At 50.4% G+C, this 24,662-nt stretch overlaps 2 protein-coding genes across 13 annotated transcripts; one reads left to right on the forward strand and one right to left on the reverse strand.

Moving 5' to 3' along the window:
* The first annotated feature begins 1,871 nt into the window (after positions 1-1,871).
* On the forward strand, positions 1,872-14,799 carry LOC148687248 (uncharacterized). Of its 11 annotated transcripts, none has more exons than XM_088663772.1 (7): positions 1,872-2,402; positions 5,528-5,701; positions 6,578-6,664; positions 7,768-7,854; positions 8,405-8,491; positions 10,115-10,201; positions 11,540-14,799. In XM_088663772.1, exons 2-7 carry the CDS (start codon positions 5,569-5,571, stop codon positions 13,111-13,113), a joined length of 2,055 nt encoding a protein of 684 aa, XP_088519898.1. In that variant the 5' UTR covers positions 1,872-2,402; positions 5,528-5,568; the 3' UTR covers positions 13,114-14,799. The 11 variants fall into 11 exon arrangements, with proteins under 11 accessions (XP_088519898.1, XP_088519889.1, XP_088519890.1 ...); XM_088663763.1 differs by lacking the exon at positions 1,872-2,402 and adding an exon at positions 2,619-2,739; XM_088663771.1 differs by lacking the exon at positions 1,872-2,402 and adding an exon at positions 2,747-2,980.
* Positions 14,800-21,027: 6,228 nt separating this feature from the next.
* On the reverse strand, positions 21,028-24,600 carry LOC118078036 (heme-binding protein 2). Of its 2 annotated transcripts, XM_060271105.2 has the most exons (7): positions 24,412-24,471; positions 24,177-24,262; positions 23,276-23,351; positions 23,047-23,170; positions 22,508-22,638; positions 22,199-22,362; positions 21,028-21,699 (listed from the first exon to the last, which is right to left on the reverse strand). In XM_060271105.2, exons 2-7 carry the CDS (start codon positions 24,242-24,244, stop codon positions 21,615-21,617), a joined length of 648 nt encoding a protein of 215 aa, XP_060127088.2. In that variant the 5' UTR covers positions 24,245-24,262; positions 24,412-24,471; the 3' UTR covers positions 21,028-21,614. The 2 variants fall into 2 exon arrangements, with proteins under 2 accessions (XP_060127088.2, XP_088518884.1); XM_088662758.1 differs by lacking the exon at positions 24,177-24,262 and having other exon boundaries at positions 24,412-24,600.
* Between the last annotated feature and the right edge of the window lie 62 nt (positions 24,601-24,662).

The following is a 24,662-nucleotide window of genomic DNA, read 5'->3' on the forward strand; positions in this document are numbered from 1 at the left end:
CCAAAGCAAACAAGATGAATTTTAACAGGGAGAAATGTAAAGTACTACATTTGGCCAAAAAAAAAAATGAAAGGCACAAATACAGGATGGGAGACACCTGGCTTGAGAGCAGTACATGTGAAAAGGATCAAGGAGTCCTGGTAGACCACAAACTTGACATGAGTCAACAGTGTGATGCAGCAGCTCAAAAAGCTAATGCAATTCTGGGCTGCATCAATAGGAGTATAGCATCTAGATCAAGGGAAGTAATAGTACCACTGTATTCTGCTCTGGTCAGACCTCACCTGGAGTACTGTGTCCAGTTCTGGACACCACAGTTCAAGAAGGATACTGACAAGCTGGAACGTGTCCAGAAGAGGGCAACCAAAATGGTCAAAGGCCTGGAAACGATGCCTTATGAGGAATGGCTTAGGGAACTGGGTATGTTTAGCCTGGAGAAGAAAAGGTTAAGGGGTGATATGATAGCCTTGTTCAAATATATAAAAGGATGTCATATAGAGGAGGGAGAAAGGTTGTTTTCTGCTGCTCCAGAGAAGCGGACACGGAGCAATGGATTTAAACTTCAAGAAAGAAGATTCCACCTAAACATTAGGAAGAACTTCCTGACAGTAAGAGCTGTTTGACAGTGGAATTTGCTGCCAAGGAGTGTGGTGGAGTCTCCTTCTTTGGAGGTCTTTAAGCAGAGGCTTGACAGGCATATATCAAGAATGCTTTGATGGTGTTTCTTGCTTGGCAAGGGGTTGGACTGGATGGCCCTCGTGGTCTCTTCCAATTCTATGAGACTCCTTCGGGAAGTGATAAAGCGGGATATCCAATCCAAACTCTTCTTCCTCTTCTGAGAGCTCCCTCTCTTTCTTGTCTGGGCTGGACTGAAAGGGCCCCAGTTCAGCCGGTTCCCCAGAGTCTCCCCACTGGGCTCCAGTGTCCTCATGAGGCCCACAGGGATCAGGAGTGGGAGCGATTTCTCCTGTTGATCTACTGCCTGAGGCGGAGGAACAGATGTCTTGGCCCATTTGGGTGGTAAGCGAGGGCCATCCAAATAGGGCTCCTGGGGCCCCGAGGGCCAGAAGGGGAGTCTCCAGCCTCATCTGGGGAAGAGCCCCGCCTTTCCCCTTGGCCTTGTCTTAGCATTGACTCTTGGGGTGACCAAGGAAGCTGGTCCGGAGTTTAAACTCCCCTGAGGGAACCCTCCACCTCTGAGGAGATGAAGCCATTATTATTATTATTATTATTATTCTCCTTCTTGGGCCTCCGAGACAGAGAGGGCCTTTCCCTCCTGGCCCCCTTCGCCTGTCCTGGCCCAGAACCTGGCGGATCCCCCAAGGCTGCTTGCCTGGCATCTCCCAATGGAGAGAGAGGCCTCCTCTGTTGGGCCATCATGACAGGAAGGCGGCTGAGGACCCAAAGGTGCCGCCCTCCTTCAGCCGGGAGGAGAGAGAGACCCCAAGAGTGTGGGACCCACGGGGCCCACAGGGGAGCCATGGCGTCTCTGGGAGCGGCTGAGGCCTCCGGATGAAACAAGATGGCGTTCCCGCCTTTTTCGAAAAAAGGCGGGAAACACTGCCGTCTGGCCCTGCTGCCTCCGTGGGCTCCTCCTGGGCCTGCCTGGCCATAGGGGGGGAATCTAGCTACCCCCCAAATAATGGGGGGGGAGGAAGAGGAGGAAGGAGAAATGAAGGAGAAGCCGGGAGGGGGAGCAGCCAAGAGAAAACTCAGGGGGGAAACTCCCTCAGGAAACCGGGCGAAGGAGAGGAGGAATCTGAACGGGGATTGGCCAGCTGTGCAATGGAGAGGCTTCTGATTGGTCCATCCCTGCTCTGGGGTGGGAAATGGGGTCATATGGTTCTGGGAGCCCCGTATAAACTGGGTTTCTGCCTGGAGAAACAGGGAAAGGATGGCAGGGGAGGGGTCCCTCTTGCTTTGAACTGGGGAGAGTCCCAGAGGGAGGGGCCGCCCCCCTGAGCAACATGCGCCCCCTCCCCCTCTGCCCACTTGTGGGCTTATCCTTTCCTGCCTGTGGGGCTTTTACGGGGGGGCCTTCCACATCTGCCCCCCTTGAACCCCCCCCCCCCCCAGGATCGCATGTGCGTTTCATTCCTCGCATGGGACACTTTCTCTTCTGTCTCTTGACCTGGGATGAAAAGAACCAGAAGCGGGGGAAATGCTCGGCAGGGGGAGAGATTGCTTAAGGGAGGGGAGGGGAGGGATCTCCTGGCTCTGAAGCCCCCCCTCCATTCCTCACCCCCTCGCTGAACTGGAGGGGTTTTTACAGGGGGTATCTTGACGGAGCCATTTCTGAGCCCAAGGCACCTCCTGCCACTAGGCAGACTTTCCCCTCTTCTCCATCCCAGCCTTTCCTTGGGATCCAGGAGCCTCTATATTGGCGGAGGGGAAGAGGCAAGGTAACCCCCCCCCCCCGTCTCCCTTGCGGTTAGTTTGGTTAGATGTGGGCTCCTTGGGGCAGAGTCCTTGACACAGAGGGAGGAAGTGGGAGGGAAGGGGAGGGCAGCCCCTTGAGCGCAGGCGCAGAAGCAAGAAATCTGCAGGCAGGGAGAGGGAGGGGCGGGTTCGGTGCCCTGGGCTTTGCAAGGGTTAAAAGGAGCCGAGCTGGATTCCTAGAGAGGACAGGAAGTGAAGGGGGAGGAGGCAAGGTCCTCCCTGACTCAATTCCCTCCCCCCCCTCCCGCATCCCTTCCTGCACTTTCTTCTCTCCTTTGCAAAAGCCCCTCCTGGAATCGGGTGAGTCTCCTCTCTCTGCCCCTGAGGCTGCAATGGGGAGAAGGGTGCATGGGGGTCCCTGTTCAGATCATGCATTTGGGGGGGGACCCCCAAGTCAGGGAGCGGAGAGTCATGGCGGGAGGGCAAAGGAGACCCAGCAGCGAAGGGGAGAAACCATTTTGGTTGCCCTCCTCTGGACACGTTCCAGCTTGTCAGTATCCTTCTTGAACTGTGGTGCCCAGAACTGGACACAGTACTCCAGGTGAGGTCTGACCAGAGCAGAATACAGTGGTACTATTGCTTCCCTTGATCTAGAAAGATGCTATACTCCTATTGATGCAGCCCAGGCTTGACAGGCATATGTCAAGAATGCTTTGATGGTGTTTCCTGCTTAGAATCATAGAGATGGAAGAGACCACAAGGGCCATCCAGTCCAGCCCCCTGCGAAGCAGGAAACACCATCAAAGCATTCTTGACATATGCCTGTCAAGCCTCTGCTTAAAGACCTCCAAAGAAGAAGACTCCACCACACTCCTTGGCAGCAAATTCCACTGCCGAACAGCTCTTACTGTCAGGAAGTTCTTCCTACTGTTTAGGTGGAATCTTCTTTCTTGTAGTTTGAATCCATTGCTCTGTGTCCGCTTCTCTGGAGCAGCAGAAGACAACCTTTCTCCGTCCTCTATATGACATATGACATCCTTTTATATATTTGAACATGGCTATCATATCACCCCTTAACCTTCTCTTCTCCCTGCTTGGCAGGGGGTTGGACTGGATGGCCCTTGTGGTCTCTTCCAACTCTATGAGTCTATGATTCTGTCCTTTCTACGTCACGTCCACTCTGTGGGAATGAAAACACATAAAGTCGAATGATAAACAATAATCCTATGACTGCAGGACAGGGAATGAATCTCAACACTCCCTTGTCCTCTCTGCCAAGCCAGGGAGGGGGCGAGTTTGCAAGAGGTCTGCAGCTCTGCTCTTCCTTGGGATCCAGATGCTGCCTTCCTTTTGGGGGAGGGGGCTTTGGGTCAAGGAAAACTGGGCATGAAGATAAACCCTCTTTAGATTGAGGGATAAGTCACATTTGTGAACAGAGGCTGCAGCCAGATGGGAACATTTGCAAATGGGAGAAGAAAGAAAAGCCCTTCTGCATCTGCAGGAGCATAAACCCGACCACTTCCTCTGTCCCAGATGCAACAAAACATGTCTCTCCCCTATTCAGGCTAAACAAGTGGAGGAACTAATGTGAAAGCAAATTTCAGATCTATCCTCAGGAAATGCTAAAGCAAGGATAAAAGACTCCTCCCAACATTCTGGGACAAATGAAGAGTCATCGAGTGGCTTGTCCTAATAACAGGGGACATGGAACACATAAATCCTTTTTGGCTGACTGTAATAAAATTATTACCATCCTGAAAGATACTTGTAAAACCTTATGGAAAAAATATAGCTGAGGGTCTGTGGGGTTTGATAAACAAGAAATGGAAGTTGGTGCTGTCTCAAAATAATCTACTTCTGTCAAGCTACCCTACACCTTTGGGAATCTTGTCAGAAGAGGAGCGTAAAAGCTTTAAAAAAGTTTTTAAAGGGCCTCCATGCCTGGTGTTCTTAAGAACACAGCAGATTTAGGACGTGTGGAAGATCTATACTTTGATGGCTTCCATGGAGACTTCCATGGAGGGCCTTCTCGGTAGTGGCACCCACCCTGTGGAATGCCCTCCCACTAGAGGTCAAAGAGAACAACAATTACCAGACCTTTAGAAGGCATCTCAAGGCAGCCCTGTTTAGGGAAGCTTTTAATGTTTAATGGATTTCTGTATTTTAATGTTTGAGGGATTTCTGTATTTTAGAATTTCTGTTTTGTTGGAAGCCGCCCAGAGTGGCTGGGGGAACCCGGCCAGATGGGCGGGGTAAAGGTAAAGGTAAAGGGACCCCTGACCATTAGGTCCAGTCGTGACCGACTCTGGGGTTGCGCGCTCATCTCGCATTATTGGCCGAGGGAGCCGGCGTTTGTCCGAAGACAGCTTCCAGGTCATGTGGCCAGCATGACAAAGCTGCTTCTGGCGAACCAGAGCAGCACATGGAAACGCCGTTTACCTTCCCGCTGTAGCGGTTCCTATTTATCTACTTGCATTTTGACGTGCTTTCGAACTGCTAGGTTGGAAGCCGCCCAGAGTGGCTGGGGGAACCCGGCCAGATGGGCGGGGTATAAATAATAAATTATTATTATTATTATTATTATTGCTAAGATGGTGTATAAGCACAGGGAGTATCAAAGGAGGAGGGGTGCATTTGTCTCAAGATCATTCAGAAATGTGGCCTCACCAACTCCTCTGCTTCCACATACAGATTTGGTCCCCATGCAACCCCAGACAGAGGCAAATATGGCCACAGCATCTGCCAGGCTTGCCATGAGAGAGCTCAAAGAGCGTCAACAGGGCTCTCCCTACAAAGCACCTAGCATGGGGGCACCTACATGGAAGAGCTACTCGTCTGTTTTCTGCCCATGCTCTGGGGTTGCAGTTTTCAGGCTTGGGGACAAGATGGTGACTGGTTTTGGCACCCAGTTCTGTCCATAAGCCCCACTGAGTTCAAGGGGATCTATTCTCAGGTCACTACTGTGTAGACCATGCCAGCCTTACAAAGTGGGGAGAGGAGCAAACAGAGGAAATTAGAACCACTGGAGATGTTTAGAAATGGGGCTTCTGTTGGGAAGGGGCCGCCCCATTTGGGCAGGGGAATATCTAGGGCAGGAGAATCCCAGCAGGGCCTCTGAGGCTCCCTTTGCTTCTTTCCTCTCTCCCAGGACCCTGCAGCTTCTTTTGGCTCCTCGACTCCTCAGGAAGGATGAAAGAGACGGATTCTGTCAAGCTAGAGGGGATGGAAGAGGGGAGATGGACAGATGACCTGGTCAGGTTGTCCCCCGCATCCTTCCCCACAACCTCTGAGCGTTCCCTCCCAGGGACCTCCGAGAGATCTGGTGAGTCCCAGGGGAGTGGAGATGGGGACATGGAGGGATGGAGCCAGAGAGGTATTGGGACTTCCTCAGCTTGGGGGTGGGGGGAGGCAGGCAGGCGGAGGGAGATGGAGAAGGGGAGCAATTTTCAGGCTCCTCCACCTGCCTACCTGCCTTCACCTTTGTCATCTGTAGGTAATTTGAACCAGGATACATCACAGCTCCCCAGCCAACGCAATGTATTGGCAGCTCAAAAGGTCTAAAACCAGTGCTGTAATCTGAATGCCCTACCAATGCCAGACAACTTTCCGATCCATCGTGCAACACTAGAAGCCACAACTCTTTAAAGTAACCTGATCCTGCTTTGCAGATTGAACGCAGATGGGGCCTCCATGTGTTTCCTTTTTATTTTATTTGTGGAATAACACTTTCTTTGCTTTTAAAAACAAGGAAGATAGGAATAATAATGCTACAAACATGTAGTCCAAGTCTTTGCATGTCTTTTGTACATAAAATAGCAGAATAAATTTGCTGGAATCTCTATAACATGGTTCATCATTAGTGGTCAGTGTATGAGTTCTGGGTTCATGAATTTGTATAAATTGAAACATAAAAGGGTAAACAGCGGAGAACAGAGAACATTCAACATTGCAAAGCCGAATGCCTAGTCAGGATCTCTTGTGGCCATTTTGCTTAGATTAAGTGTGCGTCATAGTCATTTTCCCTCTTCTATCACCAATGAAAGAATACAGAGTTGGTCTCCTCATGAACATGGGAAGGGGTGGGGGGATCAAAATAAAAAAAGAGATTTACGGGGAAAAATAAATTTTGGCCAAATTTAGATTGAGGCAACAGCTGGTGGGGAGTGTGCAGGTGAAGATGTTGCTGTTTCTTTCACAGACGAGATGTGGACGTTGCTGGATCCTGACCAGAGAGCTCTGCATAAGGAAGTCAAGGAGGAGAATTGTGGGATCATGGACCCTCTCGGTAAAACTCCCTGTTGGATCATAAGATCATAGAATCATAGAGTTGGAGGAGAGCACAAGGGCCATCCAGTCCAACCCCCTGCCAAGCAGGAAACACCATCAAAGCATTCTTGACATATGCCTGTCAAGCCTCTGCTTAAAGACCTCCAAAGAAGGAGACTCCACCGCACTCCTCGGCAGCAAATTCCACTGTCAGGAAGTTCTTCCTAATGTTTAGGTGGAGTCTTCTTTCTTGTAGCTTGAATCCATTGCTCCGTGTCCGCTTCTCTGGAGCAGCAGAAAACAATCTTTCTCCCTCCTCCATACGACATCCTTTGATATATTTAAACATGGCTATCATATCACCCCTTAACCTTCTCTTCTCCAAGCTAAACATACCCAGCCCCCTAAGCCGTTCCTCATATAGCATTGTTTCCAGGCCTTTGACCATTTTCGTTGCCCTCTTCTGGACACGTTCCAACTTGTCAGTATCCTTCTTGAACTGTGGTGCCCAGAACTGGACACAGTACTCCAGGTGAGGTCTGACCAGAGCAGAATACAGTGGTACTATTACTTCCCTTGATCTAGATGTTATACTCCTTTTAATGCAGCCCAGAATTGCATTGGCTTTTTTAGCTGCTGCATCACACTGCTGACTCATGTCAAGTTTGTGGTTTACCTAGACTCCTAGATCCTTTTCACATGTACTGTTCTCAACCCAGGTGTCTCTCATCCTGTATTTGTGCTATTCATTTTTTTTGCCCAAGTGTAGTACTTTACATTTCTCCTTGTTAAAATTCATCTTGTTTGCTTTGGCCCAGTTGTCTAATCTGTTAAGGTCATTTTGAAGTGTGATCCTGTCCTCTGGGGTATTAGCCACCCCTCCCAATTTGGTGTCATCTGCAAACTTGCTCAGGATGCCCTCAAGCCCATCATCCAAGTCATTGATAAAGATGTTGAATAAGACTGGGCCCAAGACAGAACCCTGTGGCACCCCACTAGTCACTTCTCTCCAGTAGTGAAGAAAGAGATTTACAAAAAAAAAATTAAATTTAGGCCAAATTTAGATTGAGGCAACAGCTGATGGGGAGTGTGCAGGTGAAGATGTTGCTGTTTCTTTCACAGACGAGACGTGGGCGTTGCTGGATCCTGACCAGAGAGCTCTGCATAAGGAAGTCAAGGAGGAGAATTGTGGGATCATGGACCCTCTCGGTATAACTCCCTCTTGGGTCATAAGATCAGTTTTGAAATTGCAGACATAGCTCTAGTTGATGAACCTCCACTATTTGGATGGAGATGAACGGCATCTGGGATCTCCACCATAAATCCTGAATGGAGGGATATCAACTGTTTCCTCTGTGAATATTCTTCATCTAGTCATGCCTTTTTGCTGTAGCAGAATAAATTTGCAGGAATAACATGTTGTTCATCGTTAGTGGTCAGTGTATGAGTTCTGGGTTCATGAATTTGTATAGATTGAAACATAAAAGGGTAAACAGCGGAGAACAGAGAACATTCAACATCGCAAAGCCGAATGCTTAGTCCGGATCTCTTGTGGCCATTGTGCTTAGATTAAGTGTGAGTCATAGTCATTTCCCCTCTTCTATCACCAATGAAAGAATACAGAGTTGGTCTCCTCATGAACATGGGAGGGGGGGTTCAAAATAAAGAAAGATATTTAGGGGGAAAATTAAATTTAGGCCAAATTTAGATTGAGGCAACAACTGATGGGGAGGTGACGATGTTGCTGTTTCTTTCACAGACGAGACGTGGACGTTGCTGGATCCTGACCAAAGAGTTCAGCATAAGGAAGTCAAGGAGGAGAATTGTGGGATCATGGACCCTCTCGGTAAAACTCCCTGTTGGATCATAAGATCAGTTTTGAAATTCCAGACATAGCTCTATTTGATGAACCTCCACTATTTGGATGGAGATAATAATAATAATAAATTTTTAGTTACAGGTACGGCTGTGTTGGTGTGACGCAGTCAAAATAAAAATAAACAGTCCTTCCAGTAGAACCTTAGAGACCAACTAACTAGATACCTATGACAAACTTAGTTGGTCTCTAAGGTGTTACTGGAAGAATAATTTTTTATTTATACCCCGCCTTCCCCAGTCAAAACCGGGCTCAGGGCGGCTCACACCAATAAAATTACAATAAAACATAAAAAAAACAATTAATTAAAATACAGGTTAAAATACAATATTAAAATGTAAAATGCAGCCTCATTTTAAGTAGTCCATGAATCCAAGCCATGAGGAAGGAAAACACAGGGGTCAGACTAAGTCCAACCCAAAGGCCAGGCGGAACAGCTCCATCTTGCAGGCCCTGCAGAAAGATGACAAATCCCGCAGGGCCCTGGTCTCATGGGAAAGAGTGTTCCACCAAGTTGGGGCCAATACTGAAAAGGCCCTGGCCCTGGTAGAGGCCAATCTAGCCATCTTATGGCTCGGGATCTCCAGAATATTGTTGTTTGTGGACCTTAAGGTCCTCCGCGGGGCATACCAGGAGAGGCGGTCCCGTAGGTACGAGGGTCCCAAGCCACATGGGGCTTTAAAGGTCAAAACCAGCACCTTAAACCTGATCCTGTACTCCACCGGGAGCCAGTGCAGCTGGTAAAGCACTGGATGAATGTGATCCCACGGCCAGGACCCCGTAAGGAGCCTCGCCGCGGCATTCTGCACCCGCTGGAGTTTCTGGGTCAGCTTTAAGGGCAGCCCCGCGTAGAGCGAGTTACAATAGTCAAGCCTGGAGGTGACCGTCGCATGGATCACTGTGGCCAGATCAGGGCGAGAGAGGTAAGGGACCAATTGCTTGATCCCACCTTAGCTGTGGCTGCAACCTGCGTCTCCATGGAAAGGGGGGCGTCGAAGGTTACACCCAAACTCTTGACAGATGAACAGCATCTGGGATCACCACCGTGAACTCTGAATGGAGGGATATCGACTGTTTCCTCTGTGACTGTTCTTCACCCAGTCATGCCTTTTTAAACAATGACCAGACTTGTCTGAACCGCCCAGACCTTCTTAATTGTCGGCTTCAGAGCTTTAAGGGAAGTTGAAGTAACTTCTGTCAGGCTTGTTTTTGCTGTAGCAGAATAAATTTGCAGGAATAACATCATGTTCATCATTAGTGGTCAAGTCAGTGTATGAGTTCTGGGTTCATGAATTTGTATAGATTGAAACAAAAAAAGGGTAAACAGCGGAGAACAGAGAACATTCGACATCGCAAAGCCGAATGCCTAGACAGACACTCTTGTGGCCGTTGTGCTTAGATTAAGTGTGAATAATAGTAATCTTTCCTCTTCTGTTACCAATTAAACAATACAGAGTTGGTCTCCTCATGAAAATGGGAGGGGATTCAAAGTGAAGAAAGAGATTTACGTATAAATTTAAATTTAGACCAACCACATTGAGGTAACTGCTGATGGGGAGTGTGCAGGTGAAGATGTTGCTGTTTCTTTCACAGACGAGACGTGGACGTTGCTGGATCCTGACCAGAGAGCTCTGCATAAGGAAGTCAAGGAGGAGAATTGTGGGATCATGGACCCTCTTGGTAAAACTCCCTGTTGGATCATAAGATCACTTTTGAAATTCCATACATATCTCTATTTCAGGGGTGGCCGACTTCAAAGAGGCTGCAATCTACTCGCAGAATTAAAAACTGGGAGTGATCTCCCCCTGTTTTTTAGGGGTTCAAGTCAAAGTTGTGGAGCTTTTATTAGCAACTCACCAAAGTGCGGGGGGGGGGGAACAGCCTCCAGCCTCTGTCTGTAAACTCCGTCTTCCGTTCTCCAACAATGGAGGGAGGGGCCAGAAGGGGGCCAGTGATCGACCGCAATTCACCAAAACCTCGCAGGGATCTACCAGTAGATCACAATTGACCTGTTGGACATCCCTGCTCTATTTGATGAACCTCCACTATTTGGATGGAGACCAACAACATCTGGGATTCTAACATCCCCACCGTGAACCCTGAATGGAGGGATATCAACTGTTTCCTCTGTGACTGTTCTTCGTCTAGGCATGCCTTTAAACAATGACCAGGCTTGTCTGAACCACCCAGGCCTTCTTAAATGTGGGCTTCAGAGTTCATAGAGTCATAGAGTTGGAAGAGACCACAAGGGCCATCCAGTCCAACCCCCTGCCGAGCAGGAAACACCATCAAAGCATTCTTGACATATGCCTGTCAAGCCTCTGCTTAAAGACCTCCAAAGAAGGAGACTCCACCACACTTCTTGGCAGCAAATTCTACTGCCGAACAGCTCTTACTGTCAGGAAGTTCTTCCTAATGTTTAGGTGGAATCTTGTTTCTTGTAGTTTGAATCCATTGCTCTGTGTCCGCTTCTCTGGAGCAGCAGAAAACAACCTTTCACCCTCCTCTATATGACATCCTTTGATATATTTGAACATGGCTATCATATCACCTCTTAACCTTCTCTTCTCCAGGCTAAACATACCCAGCTCCCTAAGCCGTTCCCCATAAGGCATCGTTTCCAGACCTTTGACCATTTTGGTTGCCCTCCTCTGGACACATTCCAGCTTGTCAGTATCCTTCTTGAACTGTGGTGCCCAGAACTGGACACAGTACTCCAGGTGAGGTCTGACCAGAGCAGAAAACAGTGGTACTATTACTTCCCTAGATCTAGATGCTATACTCCTATTGATGCAGCCCAGAATTGCATTGGCTTTTTTAGCTGCTGCATCACACTATTGACTCATGTCAAGTTTGCGGTCTACCAAGACTCCTAGATCCTTTTCACATGTACTGCTCTCAAGCCAGGTGTCTCCCATCCTGTATTTGTGCCTTTCATTTTTTTTGCCCAAGTGTAGTACTTTACATTTCTCCTTGTTAAAATTCATGTTGTTGAATTAGCTTCTCTCTTCATTGCAGATGGTGATGAATGGGAAGGGAAGAACGAGGGAGACCACAACAGGATCCACATAGTGGAGAAGTCAAATAGATATTCAGAGTGTGGAGAGAACATCCACCAGAGCTCCCAGTCCACCTCCCATCCAAGAAAGAGCTTCGTTTGGAGTGATAGCTTCATTTCACACGAAATAACTCAAAGTGGAGAGAACTTGTATCAGTGCAGAGGATGTGGGGAGAGCTTTAGTCAGAAGGAGAGTCTCACTTCCCATCAAAAAATTCATTCAGGGGAGAAACCCTATCAGTGCTTGGAATGTGGAAAGAGCTTCAGTCAAAGCGCCCATCTCACTACCCATCACAGGATTCATACAGGGGAGAAACCGTATCAGTGTTTGCAGTGTGGAAAGAGCTTCAGTCGGAAGGATCATCTCACTTCCCATCAAAGAATTCATACGGGGGAGAAACCCTATCGGTGCTTCGAATGTGGGAAAAGCTTCAGAAAGAGCTCCCATCTCACTTCCCATCAAAGGATGCATACGGGGGAGAAACCCTATCAGTGCTTTGAATGTGGAAAGAGCTTCAGCCAGGGAAACTTTCTCACTTCCCATCAAAGAATTCATACAGGGGAGAAACCATATCAATGCCTGGAATGTGGAAAGAGCTTCAATTACAGGGCAAATCTCTTTTCCCATAAAAAAGGTCATACAGGGGAGAAACCTTTTCAATGCCAGGAGTGTGGAAAGAGCTTCAGTCACAGGCAGAGTCTCACTTCGCATCAAAAAATTCATTCAGGGGAGAAACCCTATCAGTGTTTAGAATGCGGAAAGAGCTTTGGTCACAGGCAGAGTCTCACTTCCCATCACAGAATTCATACAGGGGAGAAACCATATCAGTGCTTGGAATGCGGAAAGAGCTTCCGGGAGGGGACTAAGCTCTCTTCCCATCAACGAATTCACACAGGGGTGAAACCCTATCACTGCTTAGAATGTGGAAAGAGCTTTAGTCAAAGCGCACATCTCACTTCACATCAACAAATTCATACAGGGGTGAAATCCTATCAGTGCTTAGAATGTGGAAAGAGCTTCATTCTCAGGCAAAGTCTCACTGCCCATCACAGAGTTCATACAGGGGAGAAACCCTATCAGTGCTTGGAATGTGGAAAGAGATTCTTGGAGGGGACTGCACTATCTTCCCATCAAAGAATTCATACAGGGGAGAAACCTTTTCAGTGCCATGAGTGTGGAAAGAGCTTTCGTCACAATTCCAGTCTCGCTACCCATCTAAGAATTCATAGCGGGACGAAACCCTATCCGTGCTTGGAATGTGGGATGAGGTTCAATCGAAAGGACAGTCTCACTTCCCATCAAAGAACTCATACAGGGGAGAAACCCTATCAGTGCTTGGAATGTGGAAAGAGCTTCAGCCAAAGCGCGAATCTCAAGACCCACCAAAGAATTCATACAGGGGAGAAACCCTATCAGTGCGTGGAATGTGGAAAGAGCTTCCGGGAGGGGTCTAAGCTCACTAGCCACCAAAGAATTCATACCCAGGAGAAACCCTTATGGAGGCCTCCCCCTCTGGGTACAGGACAACCGTGAAGTGTTCGGCAGCAGTCCCGTATCTCAGCAACTCATACGAGCACACAAACAGGAGAGAAAACGAAAGCTGAGCTGTTGGAAGTATGTAGCATCGCTATAAATCAAAATAAATCAAAGCAAATCATAATATAAATATAGCAACAGTGTGAGGAGCAGCTCACACAGACCTCCTGTCTGTCTGGGAGACAGAACAAAGAGATGAAAAACCAAAGCACCAAAACGGACGTTCTGTGTCCGGGTTTCTGTTCTCACACTTCCAGAAGGTGTGGAATGTAAATAACGATCACATGATCCAGTAATGGGAAAGTGAAAATACTAACATCCTACCCCTTTTCATGACAACCATTGCTGCATATTTAGCTCATGGGCGGCTTATTTATAAACACAGGCAATTGTTTTTCGTTAACAACTTTTGACAACAAAGCAGCAGGAATTTCTTTGACTGGCATATAGGACACACGAGTCCTTTTTGGATACAATCTCTTGCATGATATAATTTGATCTGCAGGTATTTGGTTCTTTGCTTATATTCTTCAGAATTACGCAAAGCTATGCATGATTTGTTGTCTTGGTAAACCTGTATAGGACAATAAACTTTCATCCACAATTGCAGTAACCATTCAACATCCATGAGTGCAGATGTCAGAGCACTAAGTTCAGCTTCACAGGAACTTAAACTTACAGTATGTAGTTTGCATGACCACTCAGACAGACAGTTATTATAACATACATCTGACGTGCTTTTACCATCTATGGAAGGCATGTCCAAAGTCCATTTCAGGGGCCTAATCCGGCCCGGCGGTCAATTTAATTCGGCCCCCATGGCTCAGAGTGCCAACAACCAGTACGTTTCCGAGCACAATTCAAAGTGTTGGTGCTGACCTTTAAAGCCCTAAACGGCCTCGGTCCAGTGTACCTGAAGGAGCGTCTCCACCTCCATCGCTCTGCCCGGACACTGAGGTCCAGTGCCGAGGGCCTTCTGGCGGTTCCCTCACTACGAGAAGCCAAATTACAGGGAACCAGGCAGAGGGCCTTCTCGGTAGTGGCACCCACCCTGTGGAACGCCCTCCCACCAGAGGTCAAAAAGAAAAACAACTACCAGAATTTTAGAGGACATCTGAAGGCAGCCCTTTTTATGGAAGCTTTTAATCTTTAAGAAAATTTTTAATATTTCTGTTGGAAGCCGCCCAGAGTGGCGGTTGTTATTATTACAGTGGTACCTCTACTTACGAATTTAATGCGTTCCGAACGCACATTTGTAAGTCGAAAAAAATTGTAAGTCAAATTCCATAGGAATGCATTGGGAGAAAAAATTCGTAAGTCGAAGCAACCCAAAATTCGTACGTAGAAAAAATCCTATCTAAACTGCATCCAAGATGGTGGACGGACCTCCATTCGTAAGAGGAAACATTTGTAAGTAGAGTTATTCGTAAGTAGAGGTACCACTGTATTATTATTAAACAGGCGCTCTGTTTGAGACCATACAGAGACTTATTGAGACTGCATACCAGTCCCTGCTTTACCTGGTACTGTACGCTTTGACCTTGAAACTTGAAACTAGAGCTGATGAAGAATGAACCGAAGCAGGGTCTTGTCCTGGATTCCCAAAAACTGGATTGCTACTGGAATTTGTCTTATTATTCTCAACCTAAAACTTTCTAAAAATTAATCTACTCCCTGGCCAGAGCTCTTGGAATCTTCTCATTTGATTTTCTCAACTCTCCAAGGACTCCAATTGATTTAGTACACCGTCAGGCGGTAGCATGTAGATATCCCCATCCAGAGTACCATACAAAAATGCTGTGTTCACAGCGTGATGTGAAACATTCAGACCACCTTCAGCAGCAATTTTAAGCATCAGCCTTAGCGGCCCTTTGTGACCTGCGTGCAATAAGCAAATCTTTCGGATCAGGTTTGGAGAAAACTGTCCTGTAGTGAAAAGTAGTACCTCTAAGTCTGTATCAGACTCATCAGATGGGCTAAGACAGGCATCCCCAAATTTCGGCCCTCCAGTTTAAAAAAAGAGGAAAACTCTTACCTGGTGTGCCTGTCCGATGCCGCCGGATTGAGTGGGGGAGGGGGCGCCGCTGCTCCGCGCGGCCTTCCTCCCTTCTCCCAGCGGAGCAGGGTGCCTGGGCAGGCCGGGCCACAGCGGGTTCCTTCCCGCCAACAGGGCGCTGCGTTTCATTGGTAGAGGTGTTGCCATGTGGCGTCACCTCTACCAATGAAATGCAGCGCCGGGGTGAGGGATGACCCTGCCGTTGCAGAGCGGAACAGGGTCCTAGTGCCCCTGTTCCGCTCGCTTCCCTCCCTGCTCTCGCGGCGCGGCTGGTGGAGGGAAAAGGGAGGCCGCCGCGAAGCTCCCCCACTTGCTGGGGCGCCCCTCAGCACCCCCTGATCGCCCAGGCGCCGTGGTGCATTGCGCCACTAGCGTCAATGGGCGAGCCAGGCCTGATCCCTGACCACTGGTCCTGTTAGCTAGGGATCATGGGAGTTGTAGGCCAAAACATCTGGAGGGCCGCAGTTTGGGGATGCCTGGTCTAAGCAGTGTGTTGGCGCTCTTGTAGTCCGATGTGTCTGCGTCACTAACAGAACCCACAGCAGCACCCTCATCATTGTCAGAACCATGATCCAGCAATGGGAGTGAAAATACTACCGTAAGAACCCTACTGCTTCGAATGCCGAAAGAGCTTTCGTCAGAGAGGGGATCTCGCTTTGCATAGAGAGTCCATACAGAGGAGAAGCCCTATCAGTGCCTGGAACGTGGAAAGAACTTCAGTCGGAAAGACGGTCTCACTTCCCATCAAAGAATTCGTACGGAGGGGAAACCAAAAAAGAAAAGTAGTAAAGCAAAAATTATTAAACAACCCTTACAAAACACAATGTATAGAAAAGAGAAAGGAGGGGGAGAATAACTAAAAATACCCTTTATGACATTTGTATCATGTATATCATATCATTCGTCAACACATAGGAAGGCAGGCTCCCCCACCTCTCCCCTGGGTGCCCCCTTCTTCTCCCCGTCTCCCACCCTGAGAGATCCTTCCTTCTCACCTCCAACACTCCTCTTCCTATGTGTGAACAAGGAATCTTAACATAAAAAATACAAAAAGTAGATGGAAAGGGAACTCCCACCTCCATATGAAAATAATCTGTTGCAACAATTATTCGGAATATGCACTCCATAATAAATCCAGCCTCTTCCCTCCCCTTCAGCAATATGACCCTTTCCCTACATTTCCCTCCCTAGCCCACCCTTTGAATCTTAACCCCTCAGACAGTTCAATATGACTCTTATAATGATCGTCTCATAATCCAAATTAGTGTTTCTCCATCCAGTTTCTATAAAGCCTTTTAAAAAACCATTTCAACAAATCTCAGCCAAATAACAATCCAAAATTATTGTCTCATAGAATCATAGTTGGAAGAGACCACAAGGGCCATCCAGTCCAACCCCCTGCCAAGCCTCTGCTTAAAGACCTCCAAAGAAGGAGACTCCACCACACTCCTTGGCAGCAAATTCCACTGTCAAACAGCTCTTACTGTCAGGAAGTTGTTCCTAATGTTTAGGTGGAATCTTCTTTCATGCAGAAGCAAAGTTCATTAACAAAAGAAGAACTTTCTACTGCAGGTTTTTCAGCTTCGTTACTGTATAAAACTTCAGGAGACTTAGCAGACGTAGTATTTTCGAGTATTTTCTGGTTTCTGCCTTCAAGACTTTAGCTGTGACATTTTGTCCCACTGCCAGAAACGCATCTTCATCTCCCTAGTTTCCGTGGCAACACTTTTTGGGATGTGGCTCTTTCAGGCCCATTTGTTTTTCAATAAAGGCCTATCTTCCCACTCGGAGACCTCCTCCTTTTCTTGTGGGTTTTTGTGGGTAACCTCCAGTCTAGAAACCGCTGTTTGAATTTCTCCTACATATACATGACTGGGTTTAAAAATAAAAAAAATCCTTCAGTAGCACCTTAAAGACCAACTAAGTTTTTATTTTGGTATGAGCTTTCGTGTGCATGCACACTTCGTCAGATACACTGAAAACAGAATCCACCAAACCCTTATGTATATTCAGGGGGTGGGGGTGGGTGGGAATGGGTGATGGGCTGATGGGAGTGGTAAACCTGTAGATGGCTGTAAACGACTGCTGATGACTGCAAATGGTCCTGGGGGGGGGGAAGCAAGGGCTGAGGCGCTAAAGAAAGCTTGATCATGCATAATGAGATAAGAATCCAATGTCTTTGTTCATCCCAGGTGGCTCCATGGTTTTAAGCTTGGTAATGATTTCCAATTCAGCAACTTCTCTTTCCAGTCTGTTCCTGAAATTTCTCTGTAATAAAACAGCTGCTTTGAGATCTTGTATAGAATGTCCTGGGAGATTGAAGTGTTCTCCTACTGGTTTCTCTGTCTTGTGGTTCCTGATGTCAGATTTATGTCCATTTATCCTTTGGCGTAGGGTTTGGCCTGTTTGTCCAATATAGAGAGCTGAAGGGCACTGTTGGCATTTGATGGCATACACAATGTTAGAAGATGAGCACTTGAATAGTCCTGAGATGGTATGTTGGATGTTGTTTTGGGCCAGTAATGATGTTGTCCAGGTGTACGGTATGTGCTGCCACTTGGGAATGTCTGGATGTGATCCCATCTCTACAGCTCCCATAAACACCACGGAGGTGGCCGGAGCCTGAAAGGTGAAAGCCTTGGCCTCGAACGCAGGCCTCAGGGACGCTTCCCCCCCCCCGTTTCCCCCATGGAGACCTGGGACCCCTTCTCCTTCTGAAGGGACCTCCGAGGAGGAAGCCAGGGCGGATGAGTCCCTGGACCTTGGAGTTGATTCCCAGACTCATCTGGAAAGTGCCATATAAGGTTCCTTTCCCCATTTGCCAGGAGCCTATTTGGGGTTCCTCCTTCTACACCCCAAGGTTCCTCCAAGGCCCTGGGGAAGGAAACGGAGGCAGACATAGCCATGGCAAGAGGAAGAGCTCTGGTTGCTCCCCAGGGTGGATCTGCTGGCCATTGCAGCTCCCAGGAAGCCTTGAAAAAAGGCAGGAGACCCTCAGCAGAGAAGAGCCAAGTTCGGTTCTCCACAATGGCTTCCACTGGAGAACCAGTGTGGTGTAATAATAATAATAATAATAATAATAATACATTTTTATTTGTACCCCGCCCTCCCCAGTCAAATCCGGGCTTAGGGTGGCTAACACCAATAAAATTGCAATAAAACATAACAAGCAATTACTTGAAATACAGATTAAAATACAATATTAAAATGTAAAATGCAGCCTCATTTTAAGTAGTCCATGAATCCAAGCCATGAGGGAGGAAAACACAGGGGTCAGACTGACTCCAACCCAAAGGCCAGGCAGAACAGCTCTGTCTTGCAGGCCCTGCGGAAAGAGGACAAATCCCGCAGGGCCCTGGTCTCCTGGGAAAGAGCGTTGCACCAAGTTGGGGCCAATACTGAAAAGGCCCTGGCCCTGGTAGAGGCCAATCTAGCCACCTTATGGCTCGGGATCTCCAGAATATTGTTGTTTGTGGACCTTAAGGTCCTCCGCGAGGCATACCAGGAGAGGCGGTCCCATAGGTACGAGGGTTAAGAGCTGTAGACTCGTAATCTGGGGAACTGGGTTCGAGTCTCCGCTCCTCCACATGCAGCTGCTGGGTGACCTTGGGCTAGTCCCACTTCTCTGAAGTCTCTCAGCCTCACTCACCTCACAGAGTGTTTGTTGTGGGGGAGGAAGGGAAAGGAGATTGTTAGCTGCTTTGAGACTCCTTTGGGTAGTGATAAAGCGGGATATCCAATCCAAACTCTTCTTCCTCTTCTGAGAGCGCCCTCTCTTTCTTGTCTTGGCTGGACTGGAAGGACCCCAGTTCAGCCACTTCCCCCATAGTCCCCCCACTGGGCTCCAGTGGCCCCCCTGAGACCCGCAGGGATCCCGAGTCCTGTTGAACTACTGCCTGAGACGGAGGAACAGATGTCTTGGCCCATTTGGGTGGTAAGCGAGGGCTATCCAGATAGGGCTCCCGAGACCCCAAAGGGCCAGAAGGGGAGTCTCCAGCCTCATCTGGGAAAGAGCCCCCCCCTTTCCCCTTAGCCGCCTCCTAGCGCTGACTCTTGGGGTGACCAAGGAAGCTGGTCCGGAGTTTAAACTCCCCTAAGGGAACCCTCCACCTCTGAGGAGATGAAGCCATTATTATTATTATTATTATTATTATTATTATTATTATTATTATCATCATCATCCTTCTTGGGCCTCCAAGACAGAGAGGGGCTTTCCCTCTTGGCCCCCTTCGCCTGTCCTGGCACAGAACCTGGCGGGTCCCCCAAGGCCGCTTGCCTGGCATCTCCCAATGGGGCCATGGGGGGAAATCTATCTACCCCCAAACAATGGGGGGGGGGATGAAGGAGAAGCTGGGAGGGGAAGCAGCCAAGAGGGAAACTCGGGGGGAAAACTCCCTCAGGAAAGGGGGGTCATAGAATCATGGAGTTGGAAGAGACCATAAAGGCCATCCAGTCCAACCCCCTGCCAAGCAGGAAACACCATCAAAGCATTCCTGACAGATGGCCGTCAAGCCTCCGCATAAAGACCTCCAAAGAAGGAGACTCCACCACACTCCTTGGCAGCAAATTCCGCTGTCGAACAGCTCTTACTGTCAGGAAGTTCTTCCCAATGTTTAGGTGGAATCTTCTTTCTTGTAGTTGGTGAAGGAGAGGATGAGGCCCAGGGGAATCTGAAAGGGGATTGGCCAGCTGTGCAATGGAGAGGCTTCAGATTGGTCAAGCCCTGCTCTGGGGTGGGAAATGGGGGGTCTCCCGCCTCCATGTGGTTCTGGGAGCCCAGTAGAAGCTGGTTTCCTGCCAGGAAACAGAAGGAAAGGACGGCAGGTGTCCCTCTTGCTTTGAACCGGCTGCATCCGTAACAGGGACAGGCCAAGCTCAGCGCCACCTCCGACCCCCTCCCCACTTTAAAATCCTTTTTTTTTTTTTTGAAAAGCAATGACTATCAAATATGAAGAAATCCGCACTTCCACCTGCTCAGCACCTTCTTTCCCCCTTGGTTTTCTGGGAGGGATTTTCTTAGTCCCTCCCCCTCCCCCCAATTCAAAAGAAGGGCAGGCCGGCTGGAGACCCTTCCCCCTGACCACCTTATTGTTATTTAGCGGCATCCCAGTTATATGTCTTATATGACTATCAAACTTTTATTAGGCATTTTACTATATGTCTTATATGTATTCCCCTTTTCCCAAAAGTTGCTCCAGGAAGTTCTCCTTGGCCTTTGACCCACGTTGAGCCTGGAGTGTCCTGGGGAACCTTCTGCCACTGGAGAGTCAGACTCAGTCGCCTTCTCCTAGGCTGCCCATTCAGAAGACACCCCCACAAGGGACGGCTCCCCTTGAGCTAGTTTTCAACTTTTTGTGGCGTTATTATGTTGGTTTTTCTTTTGCTGAAAACCACGGTGGTATATTTTTTCAGATACCACTTCTATCAGTTTAATGATCCATCTTTTGAGGCGGTTTGGGCTGAGAGGCAGGGACTGACTGGCCCCAGGTCCCCTCTGAGCTTCTCTCTCCCCCTTCCCAGGTCCCGCTCTGCGGAAGAGAGCCCATAATCCCAGGATCTCTGAAATGAACAAATAAATGGTCCAGCTTGAACTGTTCCAAGGATATAGGTTTGCAACGTCCAAAATGGAAAGTCAGAGCAGAGCAGAGCAGAGCAGGGTCTTCCAAACAGCCGCAGGGCGTTGGGATCGGGACAGAGCCCACCCACCCGACCCATGAGATCCCAGCTCAGGGCAGTTTCCTGCCCTATTGCAGGGGGTCAGACTAGAGGGCCCCTGGGGGTCCCGCCCAACTCTACAAATTGATCCTCTTTCAGCTGATCCTCACTGGTTCGCGTAAACAAAAACCTCTGCCAAGTTTCCTTTGCTAATGCGATTTATTTCCTTCACGGGTGATTCCTGGGTGATATGTCTTCCTTTTGCAGAGGGGTGCAGAATACCGCCCCCCCCCTTTCTCAGCCTCCGCCAGCATATTTGGGTGTGGGGTGAGCAGCGAACGTCTCCTGAACGGTTGGGACAGGGAGTGGCAGGCAGTTCATGTTGAGCGTGAAGAGAAACTTAGGGCTCTGCCGGCAAGGAGAGGGTGGACTACATTGCCTCTGGGGACCCCTTCCAGCTCCCCCCCCCCATTATAGACTTCTATGGCGGGGGGGGGAACTCAGGAGGATGGAAGCCGCATTAGACCCTTTTGCCTGCAGGAGACGGCCTGCCTCTGAACAGACAGGCAGAACTCTGACCGGTGAAGAAGCAGCTCCCCTGTGTCCTTGGGGCAATAGGAAGGGGTGGAAGGGGACCCCAAAAGCTCATCTAGCCCAACCCCTGAAATTCAAGGAGGGAGGGGTACATCCCACTCCCAGGTTCCTCAAGCTGGGGGGGGGTGCAGTTGCTCCAGGGGCAGGAAGAAGACGAGGGGGGGTGGGCGTCCTTGATGGGGGTCGCAAACAATTATTCCTCGAGGGCGGGGCTGCAGCTCAGCTCTCCCTCCGCCTCTCGCCAGACTTCGTTGCGCCTGTTGAAAATCTCCATGGGGCTGGGGGGGGAGAGAGAGACAGAAAGAGGGGTAGGTGAGCTCCAGGAAGAGGGGGGTCCAGACCCCTTCCCTTGTGCCCCTCCCCTAATCCCAGCAGGAAGCACAATGGCCCCGGGAGGGTTTGAACCCTGTTCTCCTGGGAGACCACTCTAACCACTAGGTCATTCTACGCCAGGCACCCCCAAACTTCAGCCCTCCAGATGTTTTGGACTACAATTCGCATCTTCCCCGACCACTGGTCCTGTTAGCTAGGGATCATGGGAGTTGTAGGGCAAAACATCTGGAGGGCCGCAGCTCGGGGATGCCTGTCCTAGCCCTTCGGTCCTGTTTGCTTTCCCCTCCTCTCAGCCAGCGGGCATTCAGAGGCAGCCCCCCCCCCTTCTAGGACGTGATGCTGGACCGAGATCCCTCTCTCCTCCCTCCTGGCAGCAGGCGCCCGATATCTTGAGGCTGCGAGTTCCGCAGGTCAGCCCACGCAGCCCCACCCCTCCCCTCTCACCTGTTGTAGCCAGCGGTGTAGTGCCGGCCGGCCTGCAGGGGGCGCCCGTGCGCGCTCAGCTGCCCGTCCAGGTACTGCAGCTGCGCCAAGCGGGTGGCGTCCGTCATCCAGCCGCCGAAGACGCGCGCATAGACGCGCAGCTCCGGGAAGCGCTCCACGAAGACCTGGCGCCGAGGAGGGAGGAGGAAAAGCGCAGCTCAGTCTGGAGAGCAGCCGCCACGGCCCGGGGGTCCAGACTGGAGGGGGGTCCAGACTCCTCTGGACAGAATAAGGGAAGCGGGGCGACCCCCCCCTTTGCCTCCCTCTTACCGTCTCCTCGGTGGGGGCGGGCGGGTCCCCCCGAAAGGCCTCCGGCAGCATGAAGTAGATCTCGAACTCGCGGCTCTCAGGGGCGTCCCGGAGTCGGGTCAGCACCGGGCCGGTCATGGGGATGTGGACCCCTTTTTGGAGCGGGGAAGGGGGAGAAAAGTCACAGAGGGAGGGGCCGCCGCCCTGAACAAGCATGCGCCCCTCCCTCCCCAATCCTGAAGGAGCCATTTCTTAGCCTCTTGCCTTGTCCATTCCAGCCTTTCCTTGGGATCCAGGAGCCTGGAGGCACTATATTGGGGGAGGGGGAGAACCAAGGTAACCCCCCCCCCGCGGCCACCCCTTTGTCTCCTCCGCCCCCCAGGTTGTTGCTTAATGGAACCTCCAGTCGCAGAGGCAGTCTATCTCGGAACGAACCAGGCAGTGTTTTGGGGTGTGTGTCTGGCTGGGCCTGCCCTCCGCCGGGGGCTTCTCAGCTTGGGGGGAGCGGAGGCGGCTCCCCCACAGCCGAGCCTTCTGCACACGCCCCGAGGCTCCCTTACCCGCCGCGTTTTTCCCTTGGATGTAGCGGAAGAGCCGCCAGAAGCCCTGGATCAGGGCCGGGAGGTAAGCCGAGCCGTCGTTGACGCGGGTCGCCACCCAGACGGAGGGCTGGTAGATCCGAGCCTGGTAAGGGGGCAGGGGGAGATGGGGGGGGTCAAGATGCAGCCGGGGGTCCGTCCCCCCGACAGAGCAAGGGGGCTGGGGTGGGGGGCGGAGGGGGCCGCTCACCTCATAGCCGGAGCCGTTGCAGACGAGCGTGTAGGAGAAGCACTCGCGGCCTTTCTTGCTGCAGGGAGTCACTTCCCTGGAAAGGGGGGGGGGGTTGAATGTGGGGGGGGGGGAGAGGGGCGATATGATCGCCATGTTCAAATATATAAAAGGATGTCATATAGAGGAGGGAGAAAGGTTGTTTTCTGCTGCTCCAGAGAAGCGGACCTAAACATTGGGAAGAACTTCCTGACAGTAAGAGCTGTTCAACAGTGGAATTTGCTGCCAAGGAGTGTGGTGGAGCCTCCTCCTTTGGAGGTCTTTAAGCGGAGGCTTGACAGGCATATGTCAAGAATGCTTTGATGGCGTTTCCTGCTTGGCAGGGGGTTGGACTGGATGGCCCTTGTGGTCCCTTCCAACTCTAGGATTCTATGCTTCCTGCATTTGTATCCCACCTTTCCGCCAGGTGACAATACATGGTTTCTCCACAACAGCCCTGCGAGGTAGGCTAGGCTGGGAGGGAGAGAGTGGCGGGCCCCCCAAGGAGCTTCATCCTCCCCTTTTTGGGAGCAGAGGCGGAATGGCCATCTTCCAGGGACGCTTGAGCTGAGATCCCTGCCCTGAACGGGTTGGGCTAGATGACCCCCGAGGCCCCCTCCCAACTCTGCCATTCTATGGCCCTAGGAGCAGGGGCTGGAATCCAGGTCCTTGGCAGAAGTTCCCAAAGTAGGTGATAGCGCCCCCTGGCCAGAGGGGGGGCAAGGGACTCTTTGGAAAGCTGGTATCACGAAGCGGGGAGGGGGGGGATGCGATTAGCTGCGCTTCCTGCCTTGCAGGGGGCCGGGCTAGATGACCCAGGGGAGTCCCTTTCAAGGATTCTGGGGGGCAATATGCCAATCCCCCCGCCCCACGCCCAGCTTACCTCTCTTCACAGGCGGCAAACCCCACCAGGAGGAGGAGCAGCAGGGGGGCAACTTTGGTCTTCAGCATTGCTGGGAGGGATGGGGGCTAGAGAGGGAGAGACCCCCCCCCAATGGGTTAGGAGACCCAGCGACGGAGGCACAGAGCCAGAACCCCTTCCTCCCTGAGCAGAGCACACACACCCCAGGCCTCGGTTTGGGAGAGACCTTCCCTGCCCCCCCTGAACCCCGACACACCTTCCCTCGATCTGTGGGGCTTCCAGGCGACGCAGATTCAGGCCGTCAGCTGTCCTTTTCCTCTGGGTCGAAGATGCTCCCATCACACCCACCCCGAATTTAAGGCATTTTGTGGTCCCGCCCCGGGGAGGGGGGTCGGTTACGAAACTCCCCTCCTCCCCCCAGGATCCCCTGGCGCAATCCCAGGAATGCAGCCTTGTGTAACGGGGAGAGTTTTGTAAGCTGGAAAAACAACATGCTTGGCTCGGGCC

Source organism: Zootoca vivipara, chromosome 2 (genome assembly GCF_965207765.1).
Source record: "Zootoca vivipara chromosome 2, rZooViv2.hap1.1, whole genome shotgun sequence".
NCBI classification, from domain to species: Eukaryota; Metazoa; Chordata; class Lepidosauria; order Squamata; family Lacertidae; genus Zootoca; species Zootoca vivipara.